The 20,884-nt window shown below is 53.4% G+C and overlaps 1 protein-coding gene across 1 annotated transcript; it reads left to right on the top strand.

Moving 5' to 3' along the window:
• The first annotated feature begins 3,505 nt into the window (after positions 1-3,505).
• Positions 3,506-20,331, top strand: XKR5 (XK related 5). Its single transcript, XM_061134535.1, has 7 exons — positions 3,506-3,592; positions 5,901-6,084; positions 11,557-11,741; positions 13,016-13,225; positions 13,883-14,052; positions 17,368-17,479; positions 19,307-20,331. The coding sequence occupies exons 1-7, from the start codon at positions 3,535-3,537 to the stop codon at positions 20,329-20,331; spliced, it is 1,944 nt and encodes a 647-aa protein (XP_060990518.1). The 5' UTR covers positions 3,506-3,534.
• Positions 20,332-20,884: the final 553 nt, after the last annotated feature.

Here is a 20,884-nt window from a genome sequence, read left to right as displayed (position 1 = left end):
TCAGCCCCACTCTCTGAGTCCCCCTGTCTCCACAGATCTTTCCTCTCAACTCAGCTCCACTCATTTCAACGTGCCCCCACCCCATCTACCCCCTCAGGCCCTGGGGGTGACACAGCTCTGATCTTCAGCTCCACTGGCCAGGTTTCCCAGAATGCCACAACCCTGCTCAGGCAAGGTCCTCAGAGACATCTTGTCCTACATTATTTGAGGCCCTTCAACCTATGTCTGCAGATGGAAACCACCTGGGGCTCAAGAGACAGACATCTCTGCCCTCCTAGACCTCAGAAATCTCTGTTATTCTGTCCTAAAGCCTTAGAACTGAGCCAAGTGGATGGAGGGTTCCTTCCATGATCATACTGTCTAACTTACTCAGCTGATTCCTGAATTATGCACTCAGCTGTCTCACTAAACAGGAACCCAGCCTTGTTACCACCACATAAGCTCATGGAATAAATCTGCAGGAATATAAAATGTGTAAAACTACCAGCCATCACACAAGCAGGTTTTTAAAATAATTAGCACAATGTACTTTTCCTCCCCAAAAAATGTTGTCACAAAGCAGATCTCCCCACTTCGTCTGTAGGACTTGAAAGTTATCTTTTGACACACATCCATATACTTTTCCTCGCAAAATCCCTCCCATAGCTTCAGGACTGAAGACATTCACTGTAGCTCCTGTTCAAACTGCTACTGCCCCAGGAGTAAGACCCTCCTCCAAAACTTTAAATCATTGGATTCTTTTTTAACATAAGAAAATGGGATACATATTTATGCCTCCAATAAAACTTAGAAATTCGGGGAAACATTCTTTTTTTCCAAAACTTGAAACATTGAGGAAAGTATGGAATACCACAATGATTCCTTCCCTCCCAATTCCAAATTCTGTAAGTGACTTCAATTTTCTATCCCTTTTCTAGAGGAGGAGAGTCCTGCTCCCAATGTGGACACATTATGACATACTCCTTTTGCAGGACAACCAGGAAAAGGAGGTTTTGGGGACTGAAAGCCAATAAAAGGGGAGGCAGTAGTCAGCCAAAGGGAGTGGGCCTTTTAACAAGGCAGTTTTGGTGAAAATGAAGCCGAACATTTGGCAACCTAGATGTTAAACCTGCTCCCTTGTATTGATATAGAGGGAAAGTGAAAGTGAAGATCACTCAGTCGTGTCCGACTCTTGTGACCCCATGGACCAAACAGTCCATGGAGTTCTCCAGACCAGAATACTGGAGTGGGTAGCGTTTCCCTTCTCCAGGGGATCTTCCCAACCCAGGGATTGAACCCAGGTCTCCCACATTGCACGTGGATTCTTTACCAGCTGAGCCACAAGGGACGCCCTGAGGGAAGCGTCACCAAAGGTTTACAGGGGGTTTGAACATCTGTATCACAGAACTGAGACTCTGAAATGGGGACAGACCTAGAAGATTAGAATTCAAAATTCTGATGAGAAATCCAGAAATGCGTTGAAAAGTGAGTGGAAAACTAGGAGGGAAGCCTCTTGGGATAAATAAATGTTGCTGTTCAGTTGCTAAGTCATGTCCAACTGTTTGCACGCTCCTGGATTGTACCCCACCAGGCTCCTCTGTCCTTGGGGATTTTCAGGCAAGAATACTGGAGTGGGTTGCCATTTCCTTCTCCAGGGGATCTTCTACATCCGGGACTGAATCAGAGTCTCCTGTGTCTCCTGCACTGCAAGCATATTCTCTACCACTGAGCCATCAGGGAAGCCAAATACATTACCTTCAATGAAATAAACATTTTTTTAAAGAGCTGCAGCCAAACTGTAGGGAAGAATCAAAGATGTCTGACTCTGTAGTTTTATTTTGTTAAATGAAAAAATAATAAGAGGCACTCAATCTGCTTCTCTTCCCTCCCTCCGTCCCGAAGTTTTGTAGCTTCACTTGATTTAGAGGGTCACCTGGGTCACCCCCTCTATTTTTTCCCTTCAAAATATAAGTTCTTCAGCTGGGCATTTTCTACTGCAGGGCTTTTGTAGAGAAGGAGCGGGTACTCTATCTCATTAAACCAGTGGGTCAGCACAGCAAGGAAGTGGCAAATCCTTAAACTTAAGGATGCACATGGAAAACTCTCCCAAATAAAAAGGAAGAATGTGTGTGTGTGTGTGCATGTGTGTGTGTGTCTGTTACTCACTCAGTCACGTCTGACTCTGCGACCCCATGGATTGTAGCATGCAGGCTCCTCTTTCCATGGGATTCTCCAGGCGAGAATACTGGAGTGAGTTGCCATTTCCTTCTACAGGGAATCTTCCCGACCCAGGGATCAAACCCAGGTCTCCCACACTGCAGGAAGATTCTTTACCATCTGAGCTACTAGGGAAGCCCAAAAAGGAGGAATAGTTTGGCTAACTGCCTACTTTGAAAGTTAAACAGCCCACCTGCATCATCAGCATCCCCATGCCTAAATATCACTTCTTTAAACTACACCCTAGTTAGATAGATAAATTAGATAGATAGATAAGACAGACACACAGATAGATAGATGTCTTGGTGGGACAGGCCTGGGACTGGGACACTTTGCTGCAATGCTGGAATGCTTGCACCCTACAAAATACAAAGAAACTATAGGAGACTAAAAATAACTGTGTGCATGTGCAGTTGGGGTGAATTCTTCACTCCCAAAGACACACAAAGACAAAAACAAACTCAGCTGTCATTTCTGAAGAGCCAGGAGCAAAAACTGAGTGCAGAAGCAAAAGTAGGGTACTGAGCGCCCTCTGCACTCAGCACCACAGAAAGGGGGGCAAACCGCCTATGACACCCCCCCAGCTTGACACCACACACACACACACACACACACACACACACTTCCAGCCAAAGCAGGAGCCCCAGTAAAGTCTTGCCTGAATCTCTCCTCTGCCTTCCACTCAATTTATGCAGACTGCGGAAGGCCAAGACTGGTCGTACCACGTTGGGGGAAGGTGTTTCCAAAGAGCAGTTTTACTTCTTGCACGTGGGAATCTTGATTAACAGTCAAGTCCATGTTGGGGGGGGGGGGGGGGCGGGGGCGGGACTTGTGCGGACAGAGATCGTGATGGATTTAAGAGTGAGAAACGGGGAAGATGCCAGCTTTCAAGCCCTCCAGGATTTCCAAAAGACTCCTTAACGGTTCCAAGTCAGCTCCTCCCACAGACGCCCGTGTGCTCTCAGCCTAGTGGTTCAGCAAACTGCCGCTCAGTGGCCCGAGGCCCGGGGCCGGTTTCCGCGGCCCTAACACTCGCCGAGTCCTGTCCCAGGGCCGGTCACAGAGCTGGGGGACCGCCGCTGCGCACATCCAGAGGCCGGGCGTAATCGGTGCTTTACCTGACTTAACAACCAGACCACTCAATCTGCTTCTCTTCCCTCCCTCCGTCCCGTCTAGTTAACCGGGAAAAACCAGAGGGAAACCCGGGAAAAAACGTTGAGCCGAAGAGCCCAATCCAAATGCATCCTGCAGTGGGGTCTCCGGCCGGAAACCTCCCCGTCCCGGGGCGGCCAGAGGGGAAGGGGCGGGGGCGCAAGAGGCGGGCGGGCGGCGCGGAGGATGCACGCGGGGGTCCTGGGCCTGTCCGCCCTGCTGCTGGCTGCCGAGCAGAGCGCGCGTGAGTGCGGGGCAGACCATGCTCGCCCCTCCGACCCACCCTGACGCCCGGGGACCCTCACCCGCGCCCCGCCACGGCGGCGGCCTGCACCCCAGCACTGCGCACCCCACACCCCAACCCAGCCCCTCGGGGATCCCTGAGAACGCGTGACCCTCCCGGGGAGGCGTAAATCCCCCGGAGGATGCATGGACCCCCACCCCGCTGCATGCATGGTCCTCCCGGTGCCTGAGACCCCTCCCCTGCGGATGCACAATCCAACCCCCAGCCCGACCCCCAACCCCTAGTCCCCAGCGGACGGGCGATCCTCGCTGGGAGTTGGGAACGTTTGACCCCCGCTTCCCTCCAGAAGGCCTCTCGGTGCTGCGGGGCGGGGGCGCTGCACGCGGGCCTGGCGCGCCCTGCTCGCCCCTGCCCGCTCTCTCTGCCGCCTGGGGTCCCGGCGGCGCGGGGAGCGGTTTGGGGCCGGGTTGGGGTGGGACCGAGCTCAACTTCCGCGGAACTCTGGAGCACAGTTCACCTCCTGGCCAGAGGCGGCCGGTTGGGGACCCCCAGGCCGAGTGCTGAGCGCGGTCCCCCAGCCGCGGCGGAGCGAGCGCGGGGAGCGGTTTCGCGCCTTTCCAGTTTGAACGCGTAACTCCTTCGGTGCCGGCGCCGAGGCCTCCGCCGCTCCCGGCAGCCGCTTCTTCCTCCGCGGGGTCCCCCCGGATGGCGGGTGCGGAGTGGATTTGATGGGGCTGCAGCTTCGAGACCCCCAGGGTTCCTGGCCCCTCCCCAGCTCGCTCCATTTTTGAGTGCCGGGCCCTGAACTTGACCCCTGGGATCCAGTTGCCCGGCCCTACCCTCCCCCCGCCCCTTGTGTTAGCGGGGCCCTTTTGAACTGGGGTCCGTGCAGTTCCCCTGAGGTTTCTAAGGTGCACAGAGGAGGCGCCAGGCTGAGATCCGCCCCTAAACTTCCGCCCGGGGCCAGCGCCCCCGCTGAGCGGGGCTTACGGTGAGACAGGACCCCAGTCCCAGCACCCACTGCAGGGGGTCCCGCGGACTAGGCTCCTCCTTCCGTCCCAGCCAGGGCTTGGGCTTTCCTCAGATTGGGGAAGCTGTGACTCCACCTGAGGCTTTTTGCCTGGGGGACAAAAAGCTGTGTGTGCCAGGTGATTAGAGCAGGGGACAGAACCAAGATCAAACCTGTACTTCCTAAAGGGAATCAGCCCTGAGTATTCACTGGAAGGACTGATGCGGAAGCTCCAATACTTCAGCCATGTGATGTGAACAGCTCACTCATTGAAATAGACCCTGGTGCTGGGAAAGACTGAAGGCGGGAGAAGAGGGCGACAGAGGATGAGATGGTTGGATGGCATCCCTGACTCAATGGACATGAGTTTCAGCAGACCCCTGGGAGATAGTGAAGGACAGAGAAGTCTGGTGTGCAGCAGTCCATGGGGCCTCAAAGAGTCAGACGGGACTTAGCGACTCAACAACAGCACAGAGCCTGTGGACCAAGGAGGGGCTGCCCAAGCCCGGGCTTCTCAGTCCAGACCTGCAGGGCTCCCGTCTGTACCCGGGGCTGGTACCCACTTGCTGCTGCAATTCACAGCCTTGTGTGCCCATAAATCCGTGTTAAACTCTAACATTGGGAAACCCAAGCAACAGTCGTATCAAACAATTCCTGTGAGTCCTGAGCACCTACTAGTCCTGGGTACCCATCTCTGCTGTCCTTCATCAGGGAGGGCAGATCCGAAGTAGATTGGTCAAGCTCCTTCCACTACCTGACCCTGTCTTCTTGATGTTGCTGTTTAGTCACTAAGTCATGTCCAACCCTTCTCCACCCAAGGGACTGGAGCCCACCAGGCCCCTCTGTCCATGGGATTTCCCAGGCGAGAATACTGGAGTGGGCTGCCATGTCCTCCTCCAGGGGATCTTCCCAACCCAGGGATTGAACCCATGTCTGTTGCATTGTAGGCAGATTCTTTACCACTGAGCCACCTGGGAAACCTGACCCTTCTAGGATCTTCTGTCCCCAGAGGGAAGGGTTTACATTTTCGAGCACGTGCTAAGTACCCAGGGCTTTGTGCACGCTGCCCTATGTGATCCGGTAGTCTCCTTCTCGGACCATGGTGTCTGACACTTTGGGTAGCTCTGGCCCTTCCATTCAACCTCATTGCCATCTAGGCTGCTTGTGGGCTCTGCCGGCTCCCGGGCTGGGTCTAGCAGGCAGCCCGGCCAACTCCGGGTATGCAGCGTTGCCCAGGCGCCCCCGCCCCCTGCCCCCAGCCTCCCGCTAACCCTCTGGTCCTTCCCCTTTGGCCCCCAGGCCTCTGCGCAGTGGTTTACTACTTCACCACAGGCCGGCTCCTCTGGGCCTGGCTGGTCCTGTCAGTGCTACTGCCCGGCTTCTTGGTCCAGGGCCTGAGCTATCTCTGGTTCCGAGAAGATGGACGTCAAGGTGGCTGCTTGCTGCTGGTCCTGCACCTCCTCCAGCTCGGCGTGTGGAAGCGGTAAGAACCGACAGCGCCTCTCACCCTGATGGGTGACTTCACACCTGAGATAGGAGAGTCGTTCCGCACATAGGTGTTCCATCTTTCGGGTCACAAACATGCTGGCTTGGGAGAGGCTTCGCATCCATCTCTTTGAACATTGGCTCTGATGCTACTCCCCTCACCCAGCCTAAACTGCCTTGAACATCCTCAGGGGGCTCCTTCCAGAAGGATCTCTGACCCTTCAAAAGCTTTTTCATGACTTGGGCCGAATGCCATGTGCTCTTGTTTCAATTCAGTCGGTCTCACCATCAGAGCCATAGAAAGTGAGTGGGTTCGGGGCGTCCATGTGAACCCCACCCCTTCACCCCAGGAGGGCGGCACAGATTGAAGCAGTGCAGTAGGCTGCAGGGTGACATTTGCATTAAGTTTTTATTGTGAGAAGAAACCATTTGCGTGCCAGGGCCAAAGTTTTCCATAAAAGGCAGCCTGGAGAGTGCTCAGCGGGCTGGCCTGTGGGAGACCAGACCAGTGCTGCCCCTTCGCTCAGGGAACAAGAAGGCCCAAGGGTGGAAGGCCGTCCCAGGAGTGGTGTCTAGTCTCGGATCTCAGGCTGTGCTGCTGGGTGTTTTAGGCCCTCAAGCTGTAGCCCAAGGCTTTCTTTAGAGAAACTGAAGTGAGTTTTATGGTATCCCAGCAGGCTCTGAGGAGGGAATGAATCTCAAGTTGGAGGCAGAGGGTGCGTCTTTTTTTTTTGGCCTTGCCGCCAGGCAGGTGGGATCTTAGTTCCCTGACCAAGGATTGAACCCTGGGCCCTCTGCAGTGAAAGCCTGGAGTCCTAACCGTTGGACTGCCAGGGAATACCCCAGAGGGTGCTTCTTATAAAGATATCATGCAGCTAGCCAAATTTCACTGGGGTTCTCTGAGCTGGAGCCCTCCATCTCTAAAGGCACCAGAAGCATTTTCAGCCACACCAATTTAGCCTAATGGTGGGTCGTTCAAGCTGTGTGGTTTCTCTGAAAAGATGAGATTCTGACTGGTGGAGAGAGAGCAGAGGTGGCTTTTCCTTCTGGCTCAGGGGGGATTGGAGCCTGTCGTGGGCACTACTCATGTGCGCACATGCTTCTGTCAGCCCAGCTTGGTCTAAAAACCATTAAGGGCTCGAGTCCTTCTGGGGACCACCTGGTAACGTTATAGCCAAAAAGCATGTGACCTCGAAGACAGACCACCTCTTGAAAAAATGAATCAGCATTCCCCTAAGCAAACATGTCATAGCTCAGAAGAAGAGTGAAGTCAGTGCCAGTCACTTGAGAGAAGCTTCCTGAGTAATTGTCAGGTAAGTCTGCCTTCTGGAGTCCTGTGGGGACCCTCCGGCCCACCTGATCCAGTACCTTTCTCAGAAGTGGGACAGGGTCAGGCTCACGTGTCCACTTTCATGCTGCTGTCCAACGCTGACCCCCTACTCATCTTCCCCAAGTCTCTCCAATAATGTCATGAATACAAACTATGTTTTAAAAAATGGAAATAAGTGAAGAGAGACATGAAGATTAGAAGTTAGGACAAACAGCTAGTCATCTATATCTCTTCTTATTTTAAAAAGTCAGTTAAGGTGACTTAAAAATATATATCTCTATATACAATTTAAAAGAACCAAAAAAAAGGCAAGAAGAAAGAAAAGAAGTGAGAACATTCAGGAAGTGGAAGGGAGTGTTGGAAAAGAAGGTAATGGCAAAATGCAGTTACTCGAGGTGAACCACAAATTTGGGTCTGAGTTTTGTTAACATAAGAAGCTCCATGGTATGCAGTTCTGTGTTTAAAAAAAAAAAAAAATGGAAATCTACTTCCTTCGAAGAAAGCTTTGAAAGTTAAAGTAGAAAACAAATCTATTTCTCATCCTGCAGCCAGCATATCTGGCTTTCACAAAGAAGACACTGGATACTGAATTGTCTTTAAGCAAATCCACGCGGAATTTTGCAATGGACTCCCAATCACTGTCCGTAAAGAAGCCTCTCAGCAAACTGCAGTTCAGTAAAAGCGCCTGTAGATGGAGCCAAAGCAACTCTGTTTGCGCAATCCTATATAGGGTTAGTTCAGTTCAGTCGCTCAGTCGTGTCTGACTCTGCGACCCCATGGACCGCAGCAAGCCAGGCCTCCCTGTCCATCACCAACTCACGACGTTTACTCAAATTCATGTCCATTGAGTCAGTGATGCCATCCAGCCATCTCATCCTCTGTCGTCCCCTTCTCCTCCTGCCTTCAATCTTGCCCAGCATCAGGGTCTTTTCTAGCGTGTCAGTTCTTCATTCACATCAGGTGGCCAAAGTATTGGAGTTTCAGCTTCAGCATCAGTCCTTCCAATTAATCTTTAGGACTGATTTCCTTTAGGATGGACTGGTTGGATCTCCTTGCAGTCCAAGGGACTCTCAAGAGTCTTCTCCAATGCCACAATTCAAAAGCATCAATTCTTTGGCACTCAGCTTTATTTATAGACCAACTCTCACATCCATATATGACTACTGGAAAAACCATAGCTTTGATTAGACGGACCTTTTTTAAAAGGGATCCTGTCTCGGATGGTAAAGAATCCGCTTGCAATGCAAGAGACCCAGTTCGATCACTGGGTCTGGAAGATCTGCTGGAGGAAATGGCAACCCACTCCATTTTGTGCCTGGAGAATCCCATGGACAGAGGAGCCGGATGGGCTACAGTCCATGGGGTCGCAAAGAGTCAGACATGACTGAATGACCTAGCACGCAGGCAGCTCTATATAATGCAGAAGACTGGACTAACTACAGAGAAACCAATTAAACAAAAACCTCCTGACATAAAGTAGCTTATAAAAAGTGCAAGGACTAAAACATAAATGTTTTCTTTTTTTTTCTTTTTTCCGGCCACAAGTGGGGTCTCAGTTCCCCCAGCAGGTACAGGGATTGAATCTGTGCCCCCTGCATTGGAGGTGCGGAGTCTTAACCACTGGACTGCCGGGGAAGTTCCATGCGTTTGTTTAAAATTTCAAATAACACTGATAATGTTAAGTCTGACTTTTCAAAAGAAGTTGACATTAGTAACTACTTGTTTAAACAAAGTCAGTTACATTTTTCTGTTTTGTTTTTATATTTCTACTCTAATTCTGTTACCAATGAGTAAAAAATGATTTTAAGCCTGTAAATGCGTTTGTAAACTCAGCCTGAGATGATAGAAGAATACCTAATCCATCTCATCCTTAACCTGTGTTTGGGGTTAAAAATGTTTCTGTAGTAGAAGGGAAAAATTATTGCAAAGAAAGTTGATATGAGCTTTAAGGATATGTAAGGCAAGCTTAGTATCGATGGGTATAAATTTAACATTTAAAAGTTTGTAATATACATTCCTATCAATAAGCTCATGAAAAGATGCTCAACTTTACTAACCATTAGGGAAATGCAAATCAAAACCACAATGAGATACTACCTCATACCCATTAGGATATGGGTATCCTATCCACCTCACCGCAAAAAAAAAAAAAAAAAAAAAACAGAAAATAATGTTAGCAAGGAAAGGATGTAGAGAAATTAGAACACTTGTGTACTGTTGGTGGACATGTAAAATGGTGTAGGCACTGTGGAAAACAGTATAGTAATTCCTCAATTACTTAAACACAGAATTACTGTATAATCCAGCAATTCCACTAATGGGTAAATATCCAAACAAGTTGAAAGCAGTGTCCTGAAGAGATCTTTGTACACCTGTGTTCATAGCAGCATCATTCACGATAGTCAAAACATGAGGCAACCCAAATGTCTATTAACGGATGAACAGATAAGTAAAGTGTGGTCTGTACATGCAATGGAAAACAGAAGCACGTTCTGTAATACGCTACAACATGGATGAGTCTTGAGGACCTGATGCAGTAAGACTCATGTGGGGCTTAGAGTAGCCGAAACCATAGAGAGAGAAGTTAGAATGGTGGTTGCCAGGGACTGGGGGAGAAGGGACCAAGACTGTGTCACTGGGTGTTCTGGGTGTTTAATGCCCACACTGGACTCTCTCCCCAGGACCCCCTCATCTCTCATTTTAGCACGTCTCTCTTCCTGCTTAAAACTTCGCACGTGTGTGTGGCCTTCTTTCCATAACTGAATCTTGGGCTTTTAGAGGTCTTCAGTTTCGTTTGCGGCCACTACAGTCTCCAGCAGGTGGGGCCAGCCCATAATGATGCCTGCCGAATGAATGGGGGCAGCTGGGAGGCTAGGAAGCGGGGCTGGGGTGTCCCCAGAACTGAGGATTCAGGACCCAAAGGGGAGCTACAGGTTTGGCTTCATCTGCTTTCTCTTAACATTCTTTTTGGGTCAGAGATCACAGCTTCAAAGACTCAGTGAGAAATCACTTCACTCCGGGATCCAAATCATGAAAAAGAAAAGCTGTTTTCTCTTGAGCCTCTTTCCTGGGCTCTCGGTACCCTGATTAAGAACATTTCAAAGAGGACCCCCTCCTGTTCTGGCCAAAGAAACGCTGGCCAGAGATCAGAGGGAGAGGGCGTTTGGGGTGACTTGAAAGGCACACCCAGCTCTGGTTCAGGAATCGGTAAATTAAAATGATTTCCAGTTTTTCTTAACGTGGATAGGACTGAAGTTTGCGATTGCTGGTGGACTTGGTATGCACGCCTGCCCCTGCTGCAGGCAGGTGTAGAGATCACCTTGTTCCTGCTCCTGGGAGGGTGAGAGGGAAATTTCTGTGAAAACCTGAAGTCCTCAGAGCCTGCAGTGACATTTTCATGCATGCACGACCGTCCAGGTGGCACAGGACGGTGGTCCATGACACCTCTGGTCGGTTTGCATGAAACTGAAGCATCTGGAAAGGTTTCAAAGGTGCGTTTATCGGAAATAGAATGAACAAGGAACATTTACTGATTTTTTTTTTCTCTTGTGTTGACTCCTTTTCCTGGACGTGAGGAAGGTAGCTGCACCTGGAGGAGCCAGTGTGCCCCTGTGCCCAGGCCAGCCTGGTCTTGCAGACCCCCCAGTAGCCCCCTGCCCTCCCTGCCGTCCAACAGGACTGAATTAACTCCCATTGCAAGAGGCTCTGCAGAAGGGCCTCTCCCGTATTCTTGCCTGGGGAAATCACATGGACAGAGGAGCCTGGCGGGCCATAGTCCAGGGGGTCACACAGAGTCGGACACGGCTGAGCGACTGACGCCGGAGGCCCCGGGGTCGGGGAGGCAGCTCAGGCTTAGCTCGGGATTTCCCAGGGCTCAGAGACAGCCCCCAGCACACCTGTCTGCTTCCAGCTCCCAACCCAGCGGCCCTTCCATGTGTGGGTAGAGTGAGGTCCGCTGGGCAGGATTCCTGCACTGGGACCAGAAGCGCCACCCTCAGCCTGGAGTCAGGGCTCAGGGGCCTGGGATGCGGACGTGGCGGGCTAGGCCCTAGAAGGCTCTCGGTCTCAAGGTGATACAACAGGAGAGGGGTCCAGCTGAGCCCTCGCAGTGCGGTTCTGAGTCCTGGCCCTCCGCCCTAGGCACTGGGATGCCATGTCCGCCGGCCTCCGGAAGGAAGGGCAGGCCGCCCCCCAGGCCCAGCTGCTGCTGCAGGAGGCAGACCTGGCGGCCCTGCGCCTCCTCGAAGCCCTGCTTCAGGTCGGGCCCCACCTGCTGGTCCAAACATACGTTTTCCTCGCCTCTGACTTCACTGCTCCTCTGCCAGGTGAGTAACTTCCACCCCCGACCACAGACTGCCTGACTTCTCATCGGGGACAGAAGCGAATGCCCTATTTAGCAAACCCTGGCAACCTAAGATGTCCCCTGTTAGGAAGAGCTAGGGCAGCCCAAGCTCACTACGGTGCACAAAAGTGAATGTGTGAGTCGCTCAGTCATGTCCAACTCTTTGCGACCCCATGAACTGTAGCCCTCCAGGCCCCTCTGTCCATGGGATTCTCCAGGCCAGAATACTGGAGTGGGTTGCCATTTCCTTCTCCAGGGGAGCTTCCCAACCCAGGGATTGAATCCAGGTCTCCTATATTGCTAGCAGATTCTTTTACCATCTGAACCACCAGGGGTGTTATCTATGATGCCCAAGGTGAAGGTTAAAACTGGCTTTTGTTTGGGGCGATGAGTTCCCAGGGGTTGGACCTCCTTCGTGGGGGTTGGTCCGCGAGAGGGAAGTTGCAGGTGGTGAGGACCCTGAAAGCACCTTGGGGAGGCCTGTGTGCCCCTTGGGAGATCAGTATGTCCATTTCTCCCGGGACTAACTCCGTGCAGCCTGAGCCTCACCCCTTGAGAGCAGTGGGATCAACAAGGCAGGTGCCAGCAGAGGCGCTGGCACTCAGGCCAGGCCTCGGGGTGTCTCCTCCAGGCCTGGCACCCCCTCATGTTCCGGTCCATGTTTATCTGGTTACACCTCCTTTGTATGGACTGAGGGCTTCCCAAGTGGCATGAGTGGTAAAGAATCCACCTGCCGGTGCAGGAGATAGAAGAGACATGAGTTTGACCCCTGAGTCAGGAAGATTCCCCTGGAGGAGGGCATGGCCACCCGCTCCAGTATCCGTGCCTGGAGAATCCCATGGACAGACGAGCCTTTTGAGCTATGGTTCACCAGGGGTTGCAGAGTTGGAGGCAGGTGGGCTCGGTAGGTGCGGCTCCCGGCCTCTCGAGCACAGACTCAGTAGTCGTGGTGCTCGGGCTGAGTTGCTCCCTAGCACGTGGGATCATCTTCCCAGACCAGGGATCAAACCCATGTCTCCTGCATTGTCAGATGTCTTCTTTACCGCAGAGCCACTGGGGAAGCCCCTGGGGCTTTATTTCCTTAAGCGTGAACCCACGGAGAGCCCAGCCCGCCTGAGGGGAGGAGTACCCAGGTCCTCGTTTCTTCTGCACGGAGACAGGCCTGCGTGTTTGCATGGAGGTGGCGATGCCCTCTGTGAAGGCAGGTTCTGTCGGTTAGCGGTCCTAGGGTCCTGGTGGCGCCCACTTGCCTTCCAGGGGTGAGTGCCCTGTGCTCCTGGACCACGCTCTCCTGGGCCCTGGTGTGCTACGCCCGTTCCCTGCGCTCCGTGAAGCCAGACCACACCTCCACGCCCTGGACGGCCCTCGGCTGCCAGCAGCTCTGGAGGATGGGCATGGTCGGAGCTCGCGTCCTCAGCCTGGTTCTCTTCTTCCGGGCTTACCGCGTCTGGGTGCTGGTTGTCGCAGGTAAGCTGGGCTTCTGTCCCGACCGTCTACGGCTGCACGACAAGCAACCCCGGAACTTAATGCCCGAAAAGAACCATTTGTGAGCAATGACCCGGCCTCTGAGGGCCGACCGGGGTTCGCTGGGGGTTCTTGCCTGGAGGATTCTGGCGCTATCCCTGTAGGCTCGCGAGTACCAGGACTCACAGCGGGGCTCCCCTGGGCTGGCTCTTCAGACATCCTGCACCTGGGACCCCTCCATCCTCTCCATGCAGGCGAGGCAGCTGGCTTCAGACGCAGCAGCTGAGAATTCCAAGAGCAAGGGGGTGGGAGCAGCCAGTCCTCTTAAATCTGGCCCAGACCTGGATCAGCATGGCTTCTGCTGAATTTTGCCCGGCAAAGCGGTCTCAGCCAGCCCAGGTTCAAGAATGTGGAGGGATGCCCTGAGTGTCCCGGGAGAGAGGAAGGCACAAAGGCTTACGTGACATAAAACCTGCGAATGTTTTATGTCCCTTGGCTCTCTCCTGGGTTTTCGTCCGTCTCCTTGGATGCCGAGTCACACGCAGTCAGAGCAGAAAGGAGGGTTATGGGCCCCGGATTCTGAGTCCTGGCCCCACCCCTCCTGCTTCCCCCAGCCCTGCCCCCTCTCTGGGCCCTGACTCCTGGGGCTGCTCTCTGCAGGTGCCCACTGGCTGGTGATGACCTTCTGGCTCGTGGCTCAGCAGAGTGACATCGTGGACAGCACCTGCCGCTGGAGGCTCTTCAACCTGCTCGTGGGGGCCGTGTTCATCCTCTGCTACCTCAACCTCTGGGACAGCCCCTCCAGAAACAGGATGGCAGCGTTCTACACGGCAAGTGATCCTAACTTTACTGTGTACAAGGAACATGGGCGTGCATGTGTGTGTGTGTGCATGTGTGCACTTGTGCATGCATATCTATTAAGAAGGAATAGCTTGATTTTAGGAAAAACTCTAAAAAGAATTATAGTCTTGAGCAGAGATGGTGGTCTCTGAAAGTAGCAACCTGATGTCTGTTTCCACGTAGTTACCATAGCGAGGATTGTGGTGTATTTGGTGATGCTTTTCAGCGAACCCATCTGATAAATATAATCACAGTTGTATTCTTTGTCATATACGTAACATCCTTGTCAATCAACTCAATTGCTGAGTTATAGCTGTGGTCACAAGTAGTGTGAAAAACACAAAGGTGACATAGTGCTTATCTGTAGGCGGCTTCTAGTGCATTAGAGGAAATAAGCTTGTACCCAAATAATAATAAAGAGGCAGAATGTGGACCAATGCCAGCAGAGAAAGCAGTGTCTGAATCTCATAGAATTACCACTTCCTGCTCGGAAGACCAGAGACACTTTTGATGAAAAGGAGGAGGTTGAACTGTATTGCAGAAGGCAAAGAAGAGCCTGGATCAGCCACGTGCTTCAGAGTTGAGGCTTAGTAACCAGGCAGCTTCCATGGGACCCTGGCTCTGTCATTAACTGTTACCAACTGTGACTGAGAACTTAGACTCTCTGGACCTATTTTTTCATCAGCACATCAGGAACTCATCTCTTGGTGTCACTGAGACAATGACTAAGACCGACCTACTTTTCAGGGTCCCTGTGAAGAGTAAATAAAATAATAAACTCGGGCTGAAATAAGCAACCAAGAGTGGCCTTTACCAAAAATAGAAGTTGAGACTTTCAGAGGCGCCAGTGCTCCAGGACGGAGACCTGAGTGAAGGGAAGAGCCAGAGAGGCCGCTCCAGTCCAGGGCAGGTGACGGCGTGGTCACCTCCGGGTTTAGGGGAGCCCTGTAAAGCTCGCTGACCCTCGAGGCCACAGGCCCACAGAGGACCCATGATACTGGGTGAGTCACGCCAAGCCTCAGTCTCCACATCTGGAAATTGGGAGTAACCAGGCCCCTCACACCGTGTGGGCTGAGGGCTGGGTGTGTAGTCGAGCCCACACACACTGTAAATAAAAGAGGGTGAATTTCATCGTCCGTTTGTGGGAGCATCACACTCACGTGCTGGTGTCCAGAGGCGCCCTGAGAAGCAGAACTAAATGAGGAGGCATTTCACACTTGCTGCTTTTGTCTGCTTTTGTCACGTTCACACCCTCGTCAGCAGATCACGTCCCGGGAGTTTTAGGGGCCATTGTACAAGGAAGGGGGACTTCCCGGGTGGCTCGGTGGGTAAAGAATCCGCCTGCCATGCAGGAGAAGCCAGAGGCTCGGACTCAACCCCTGGGTCCCAAAGATCCCCTGGAGGCGGGCATGGCACCCCACTCCAGTGTTGCTGTCAGGAGAATCCCATGGACAGAGGGCCTGGCGGGCTCCAGTCCACGGGGTCGCCCAGAGCCGGCCATGGCTGAAGTGAGTGAGCACACACGCACACATACGAGGAAGGGGGAAAATGCTCCTTCTTTCCAGCCATCTTGGTCACTGGACCACTGAGCTCAGAGCGGTCAAGCCGGAGAGGCAGAGGTTAGACACTGCGGAAGTTTCGAATGGGCAGAAGCACAGTGAAGTCTGTGGAAGCGGGGGGGCGCCCAGGGGAGAGTGCTGTGGTCGGTGCTGAGACGGAGGAAAGGCGAGGCACACAGATCCTGGTAAGTCAGCTGCAACAAGGAGCGGGGTCCCGCATGGACTGACCCCTCACCTCCATTCATGCGGAGGCGACTGCACATTTTAAAGGGACAGCGAGTGACAGGGAACACTGTGGTCTCCAGCAAGGTCGGGGAGTGACCTCACACCATCTGGGTCGTTCACACACTTCCCACGTATTCATGACGGGGGGCAGCGTTAACACACTTTAGAGCTGGGTTTCCCTGGTGACTCAGATGGTAAAGAATTTGCCTGCAGTGTGGGACAACCGGGTTCAATCCTTGGGTCGGGAAGCTCCCCTGGAGAGGGAACTGGCACCCCGCTCCAGTATTCTTCCCTGGAAAATCCCATGGACAGAGGAGCCTGGCAGGCTATAGTCCATGGGGTTGCAAAGAGTTGGACACGACTGAGCAACTCACACACACTCAGAGCTGGGAAAGTCGTCTCCTGGGATGTTTGCGTTTCAGAGGGCTGGTTCTCAGGTCCTGGAGAAGACAGCTCTGGGTGGTAAAAGACTGACATTTCAGAAAATGTCAAGCAAAGAAACTGTGTATAATTGCAGGCTTTCTAAAGTAGCTCTCCTACGTGGCGGGGTCTCTCTGCCTTATGACCAGGTTTATTCTGGAACAAACAGTAAGTTCTCCAGGCAGCACCAAGCTTTCTCAGGCAGGAACTTCTTTGGGGCTGGGTCACCACGCTAGGGATGCAGGCTTGAGCTATTAGGAAATACTATTAGTGTTGGCTTCAAACAGTCATTTCTGCTTCCGGTCTGCAGTTTTTATAGGCCAAGAAGAGCACTCAGAGGAGCCCGTCTGAGTCAGGTTTGATCAAGAAGAGCATCTTTGTCAGTGGAAAGTGGTTGCATTCACATCCTGTTGGTTCTCTTTCTCTGGAGGGCCCTGACAAATGCATCCACTAGAAACAGAACCAGTAAGATGTGTCTAGATACATAAAAGATTTGTTACAGGGATTCTCTCATGCAATTACAGTGCCACCAAGTCCCACAGTCTGCCCTCCACAAGCTGGAGAACCAGAAAGCTGGCGATCATTCAGTTTAGGCCTGAAAGACCACGCGCTCCAGTGTCCAGGGACGGGAGGAGATGGGTGTCTTGGGCAAATATTTGGGGGAAAAAAAAATTCTAAAATTGTTATGAAAGTTTGTGAGTCTTGCTGGAATCCAGTGTCACTGGGAGCTCTGCAGACACTTTTAATTATCGCATGGTAAAACTAACATGTGTATACAGTTAACATGAGATTGTGCAACAGATGAAGTAGCAAATAGAAGTCCCTCTTAGCCCCACCCGACTCACCAAAGGGACCCCTGCAGCCTGTGAGCTGTGCCCTTCCGTTTTCTGTGCGTTTCTGCCTCTGCAGACACTTAGCGAGCTGCAGTGAGAACAGGAGGGCCCTTCGCGGGAGAGGCTCGCTCGGCCCTGCCCTGCTGCTAGGGGGTGCCGGTCAACAGTGGGAGCCCCCAGCCCTGAAGGGGGCTGCAGGAGATCGCGGGCGGGAGCGTGCCCGGGCTGCATGCCCAGGCTGGGCATGCTGACACTCCTGTTCTCACAGGTGATGCTGCTCGAAAATATCATCCTCGTGCTGCTGGCGACGGACTTTCTCCAGGGGGCCTCGTGGACCAGCCTGGGGGCTGTCGCAGGCGTCTTGTCTGGATTTCTGATCGGTGAGCCCCAAGGTCGCCTTCGCTGCCCCTCTGTCCCCCACCCCACCTCCCGCAACTTGCTTCTTTGCAGTCAGCTCACCCCAGGGGTAGGAATCGGGGCTCGGAAGCGGCTGGGTGGAGACCAGGGCCGGGCCCTGTGCTGAGGGTGGCCAGGCCGCCACCCTCCCCCGCCCCGGGCGTGAAGGCCTGGATCAGCCTTTGTCTCCTTCGCTCGGCCGTACCCAGAGCTGCAAGCAGAGCAGGGGCCACCCCAGGGGTGGCCTGCTGGTGAGGCTGGAGGGGCTCAGGCAGAGCCAGGCCGGCTGGCCCTTCCCCCCAGCTTCCGGGGGCAGCAGAACCCCTGACTGTCCAGCGCCCTGGACTAGAGTCTTCAGTGGGGAGGTGGAGCCCAGGCTTGAACACAGCAGCTCCGGCTTCCATCTTGAGCTGCCTGGATAAAGATTTATTGAGTGCCTACTGCATGCCAGTCTGGGGCTGCCACCAAGAAACCTGTTAAACAGCAGACTTTCGAGGGAAGTCTGTCTTCACTGAACACACACAGCCCTGAGATTGGCAGGATGGGTTGTGGATGGGGTCAGCTCCCCTTTCTTGGTCTCAGGGGGCTCCTCATAGGAGAAGGGGGACAATACCTCCTGGCCACTGACCAGAGAACTCAGGACACTGGGTGGAAATGGCCTGAGCACATGCCCCCTGCAGAAACAACACTGGGTCACCCTCCATTAGGAGTTCTGACTCCATTCCCCCAGGGATGCTGAGAGCAGGCAAGGGGACGTCTGCTGGGCTCCTTCTAACTGCACCCTTGCTGTGTTTCCTGGCCCTGCCGAAGCTCACCCCATGCCCCCCCACCCCCATGTCAGGCTTCATGCTGTTTATTACGAACTCCCTGAAACCCGGCACTTGGTCCAGTACAACAGGAAACTGGAAATAACGTGGGAGGATTACTGGAATGCTCTGCTAAATAAATTATTGCCGCAGTCAACACTTCTGATCAAAATAAATGAAGCTGACAACAATGTGGTTCAGATGTTTGTGCACAAAGGAAGTTTTGTTGCTGCTCGTGGAAATTCCTTGATATGGGGGTTTTGATGGGTATGTTTAACCTCTGCTTGGGTCTTGTTTTTGAAATGATTCCTTATCTCTTTCTCTCCCTTCACTTCGGAATCCATCAATCAGTATGTGGATGGTTGTGTTCTGAGTATTTGACCTGGTTTTCTGAAAGTGAAATTATCTTTTCTACCAAAGCTCTCTCTCTGTCTCACACACATGCACATGTACACCTAGAGGACTCAGTTGGAGCCTCCTTCAAAGAAGAAGTCATAAAATCTCTAGGATTTAAACTTTGTTCTTACATTTTTTAAGTGTAGGAACATTTGCAGCTTATTGGAACTGTGTATGTGTGTATGTACGTGTATGGATGCGCGTTCAGTCACTCAGTTGTGTCTGACTCTTTTGCGACCCCGTGGACTATAGCCCACCAAGCTCCTCTGTCCATGGGATTCTCCAGGCAAGAATACTATAGCGGGTTGCCATTTCCTTCTCCGGGGGATCTTCCCAACCCAAAGATCAAACCTGCGTCTCTTGCAGCTCCTGCATTGGCAGGAGGATCGTTTACTGCTAGCACCGCCTGGGAAGCCCTATCAGAGATGGAACATACATAAATTCCCCCAAATATCCACTTCTGATGCTCCAACAAGAGTCCTGTTTTGGATCCCAAATTATATTACTCTACTCAAAACTGGAGAAGCCGGAATTCTGCAAACCACAGGGAGGATGCAGGACTTCAAAGAACGTCACCTTGTGTTTTTTTTTTCCCCTCTTGTTTTGCAGGCACTGTCTCGCTGGTCGTTTACTACAGCTTACTGCATCCAAAATCCACAGACATCTGGCAGGGCTGTGTACACACGTCCTGTGACCCCACAGAGGGTGATAAAGCAGAAGAAGACTCTTCTCCACAAGCCCCAGGCCCAGCCAGGGAGGGACCGGACAGCCTGGGGACCTGCCCAGAGGAAAGCGATGAGCTCCCAAGCCTGGGGAAGCCCCCCAGCCCACAGTGGGCGCCCCTAGAGGCTGGGCTGGAAAGCCAGACAGCAGGGGAGGCCTCTTTCCTCAGCCACCACCACTGGCTGCTGGTGAAGCTGGCTCTGAAGACGGGGAACGTGTCAAAGATCAATGCAGTCTTTGGAGAAGACGGCCTGGCCCGCTTTTCCTCCCCTGAGTGGGGGTTGAGCCAACACCACAGCAGGCAGAGGACGCCCCCACCCCCACGGCAGGAGCCCCCTTCATCACCCGAGGACCCTCTAACCTCAGAGGAAGGCTCTGAGTTTCCAGTGGTCCCCAAGGCAGAGGCTGATGAGACCTCAAGTTACCTGTCTTTTGCCAGCGAGAGTCCTGACCCAGCTCCAGCCCAGCAGCTGTCAGCTGCAGGTCTGGAGGGCGGCTCAGAGGAGGGAACCGGGGCTGCCCTGGGGGCGAGGGGTGCAGGGGGGCCCCCGGGGGGCGGGGGCGGGCAGGCCGGCTCCACGCTGTACTTCAGCGCCACCGCCGAAGGGGCGCTCCCCTCCCCCGGGAGCGGGCTGGGGTCGGACAGCCCAGCCCAGCCAGCCCCCGAGCGCTTTCCCCTCAGCGTGGCCGACATCAGTCCCATCTTGGGCCCCGGAAGACGCTGGCAGTCCGGCGGCCGGGCCCAGGGCGGCTCAGGGCTGCGGGGGCAGCAGGAGTCCCCGCGTCGCCCCGTCGCGGCTGGTACCCAGACGCTGCTGCCCGAGGTGGGCCCGAGGCCCGCGGACGCGCCCTGCCTCACGTCCACCCCCAAGTGCACGCCCCCCGGGACTGCGGCCGCAGGGCGAGGCTGACGGCCGAGGTGGGTTTCCTCCGCTGAGCACGCCAGTGGGTGACCCACGCTGGTCACTGGAGGGGGGGACTTCCGACCCGCCACCCCTGACTGTGTCACAGCGGCTCTGGGCGTCTGTCCGCTCAGCCGGAAAACGAGGGAACCGGATTACATTGTTTCTAAGGTCCCCTGCAAGCACCACACGCCACAGGTTCACATAGAGGAGTCCTCTAACACCGAGAGGGAGGCTAGATAAAGCTTCCTTCACAATCGCCTGCTTCTGGGTAGCCATTCCCTCCTCCAGGGGGTCTTCCCTGACCCAGGGATCCAACCTGACTCTCCTGCATTGCAGGCAGATTCCTTACCCTGAGCCATCAGGGAAGCCCCTGACAAACTCTATGATCCTTCCTGTGGCTTCCCCAGTAAACTCAAGGGTAAAACCCAGAGTCCTATTTTATTCTTCTGTTAATAAGACTTAAGTGGTTATTAATCACTCTTCTTTTAAATGTATTTTAGCTGCATTATTTTATGAACTCCCTTGTAAGCCTCAGGACACCTCAGGCCTCTGTCCCATA

Source organism: Dama dama, chromosome 32, assembly GCF_033118175.1.
Source record: "Dama dama isolate Ldn47 chromosome 32, ASM3311817v1, whole genome shotgun sequence".
NCBI lineage: Eukaryota > Metazoa > Chordata > Mammalia > Artiodactyla > Cervidae > Dama > Dama dama.
Note: the sequence above shows the minus strand (reverse complement) of the source record. Positions and strands in the feature narration are given on the sequence as shown.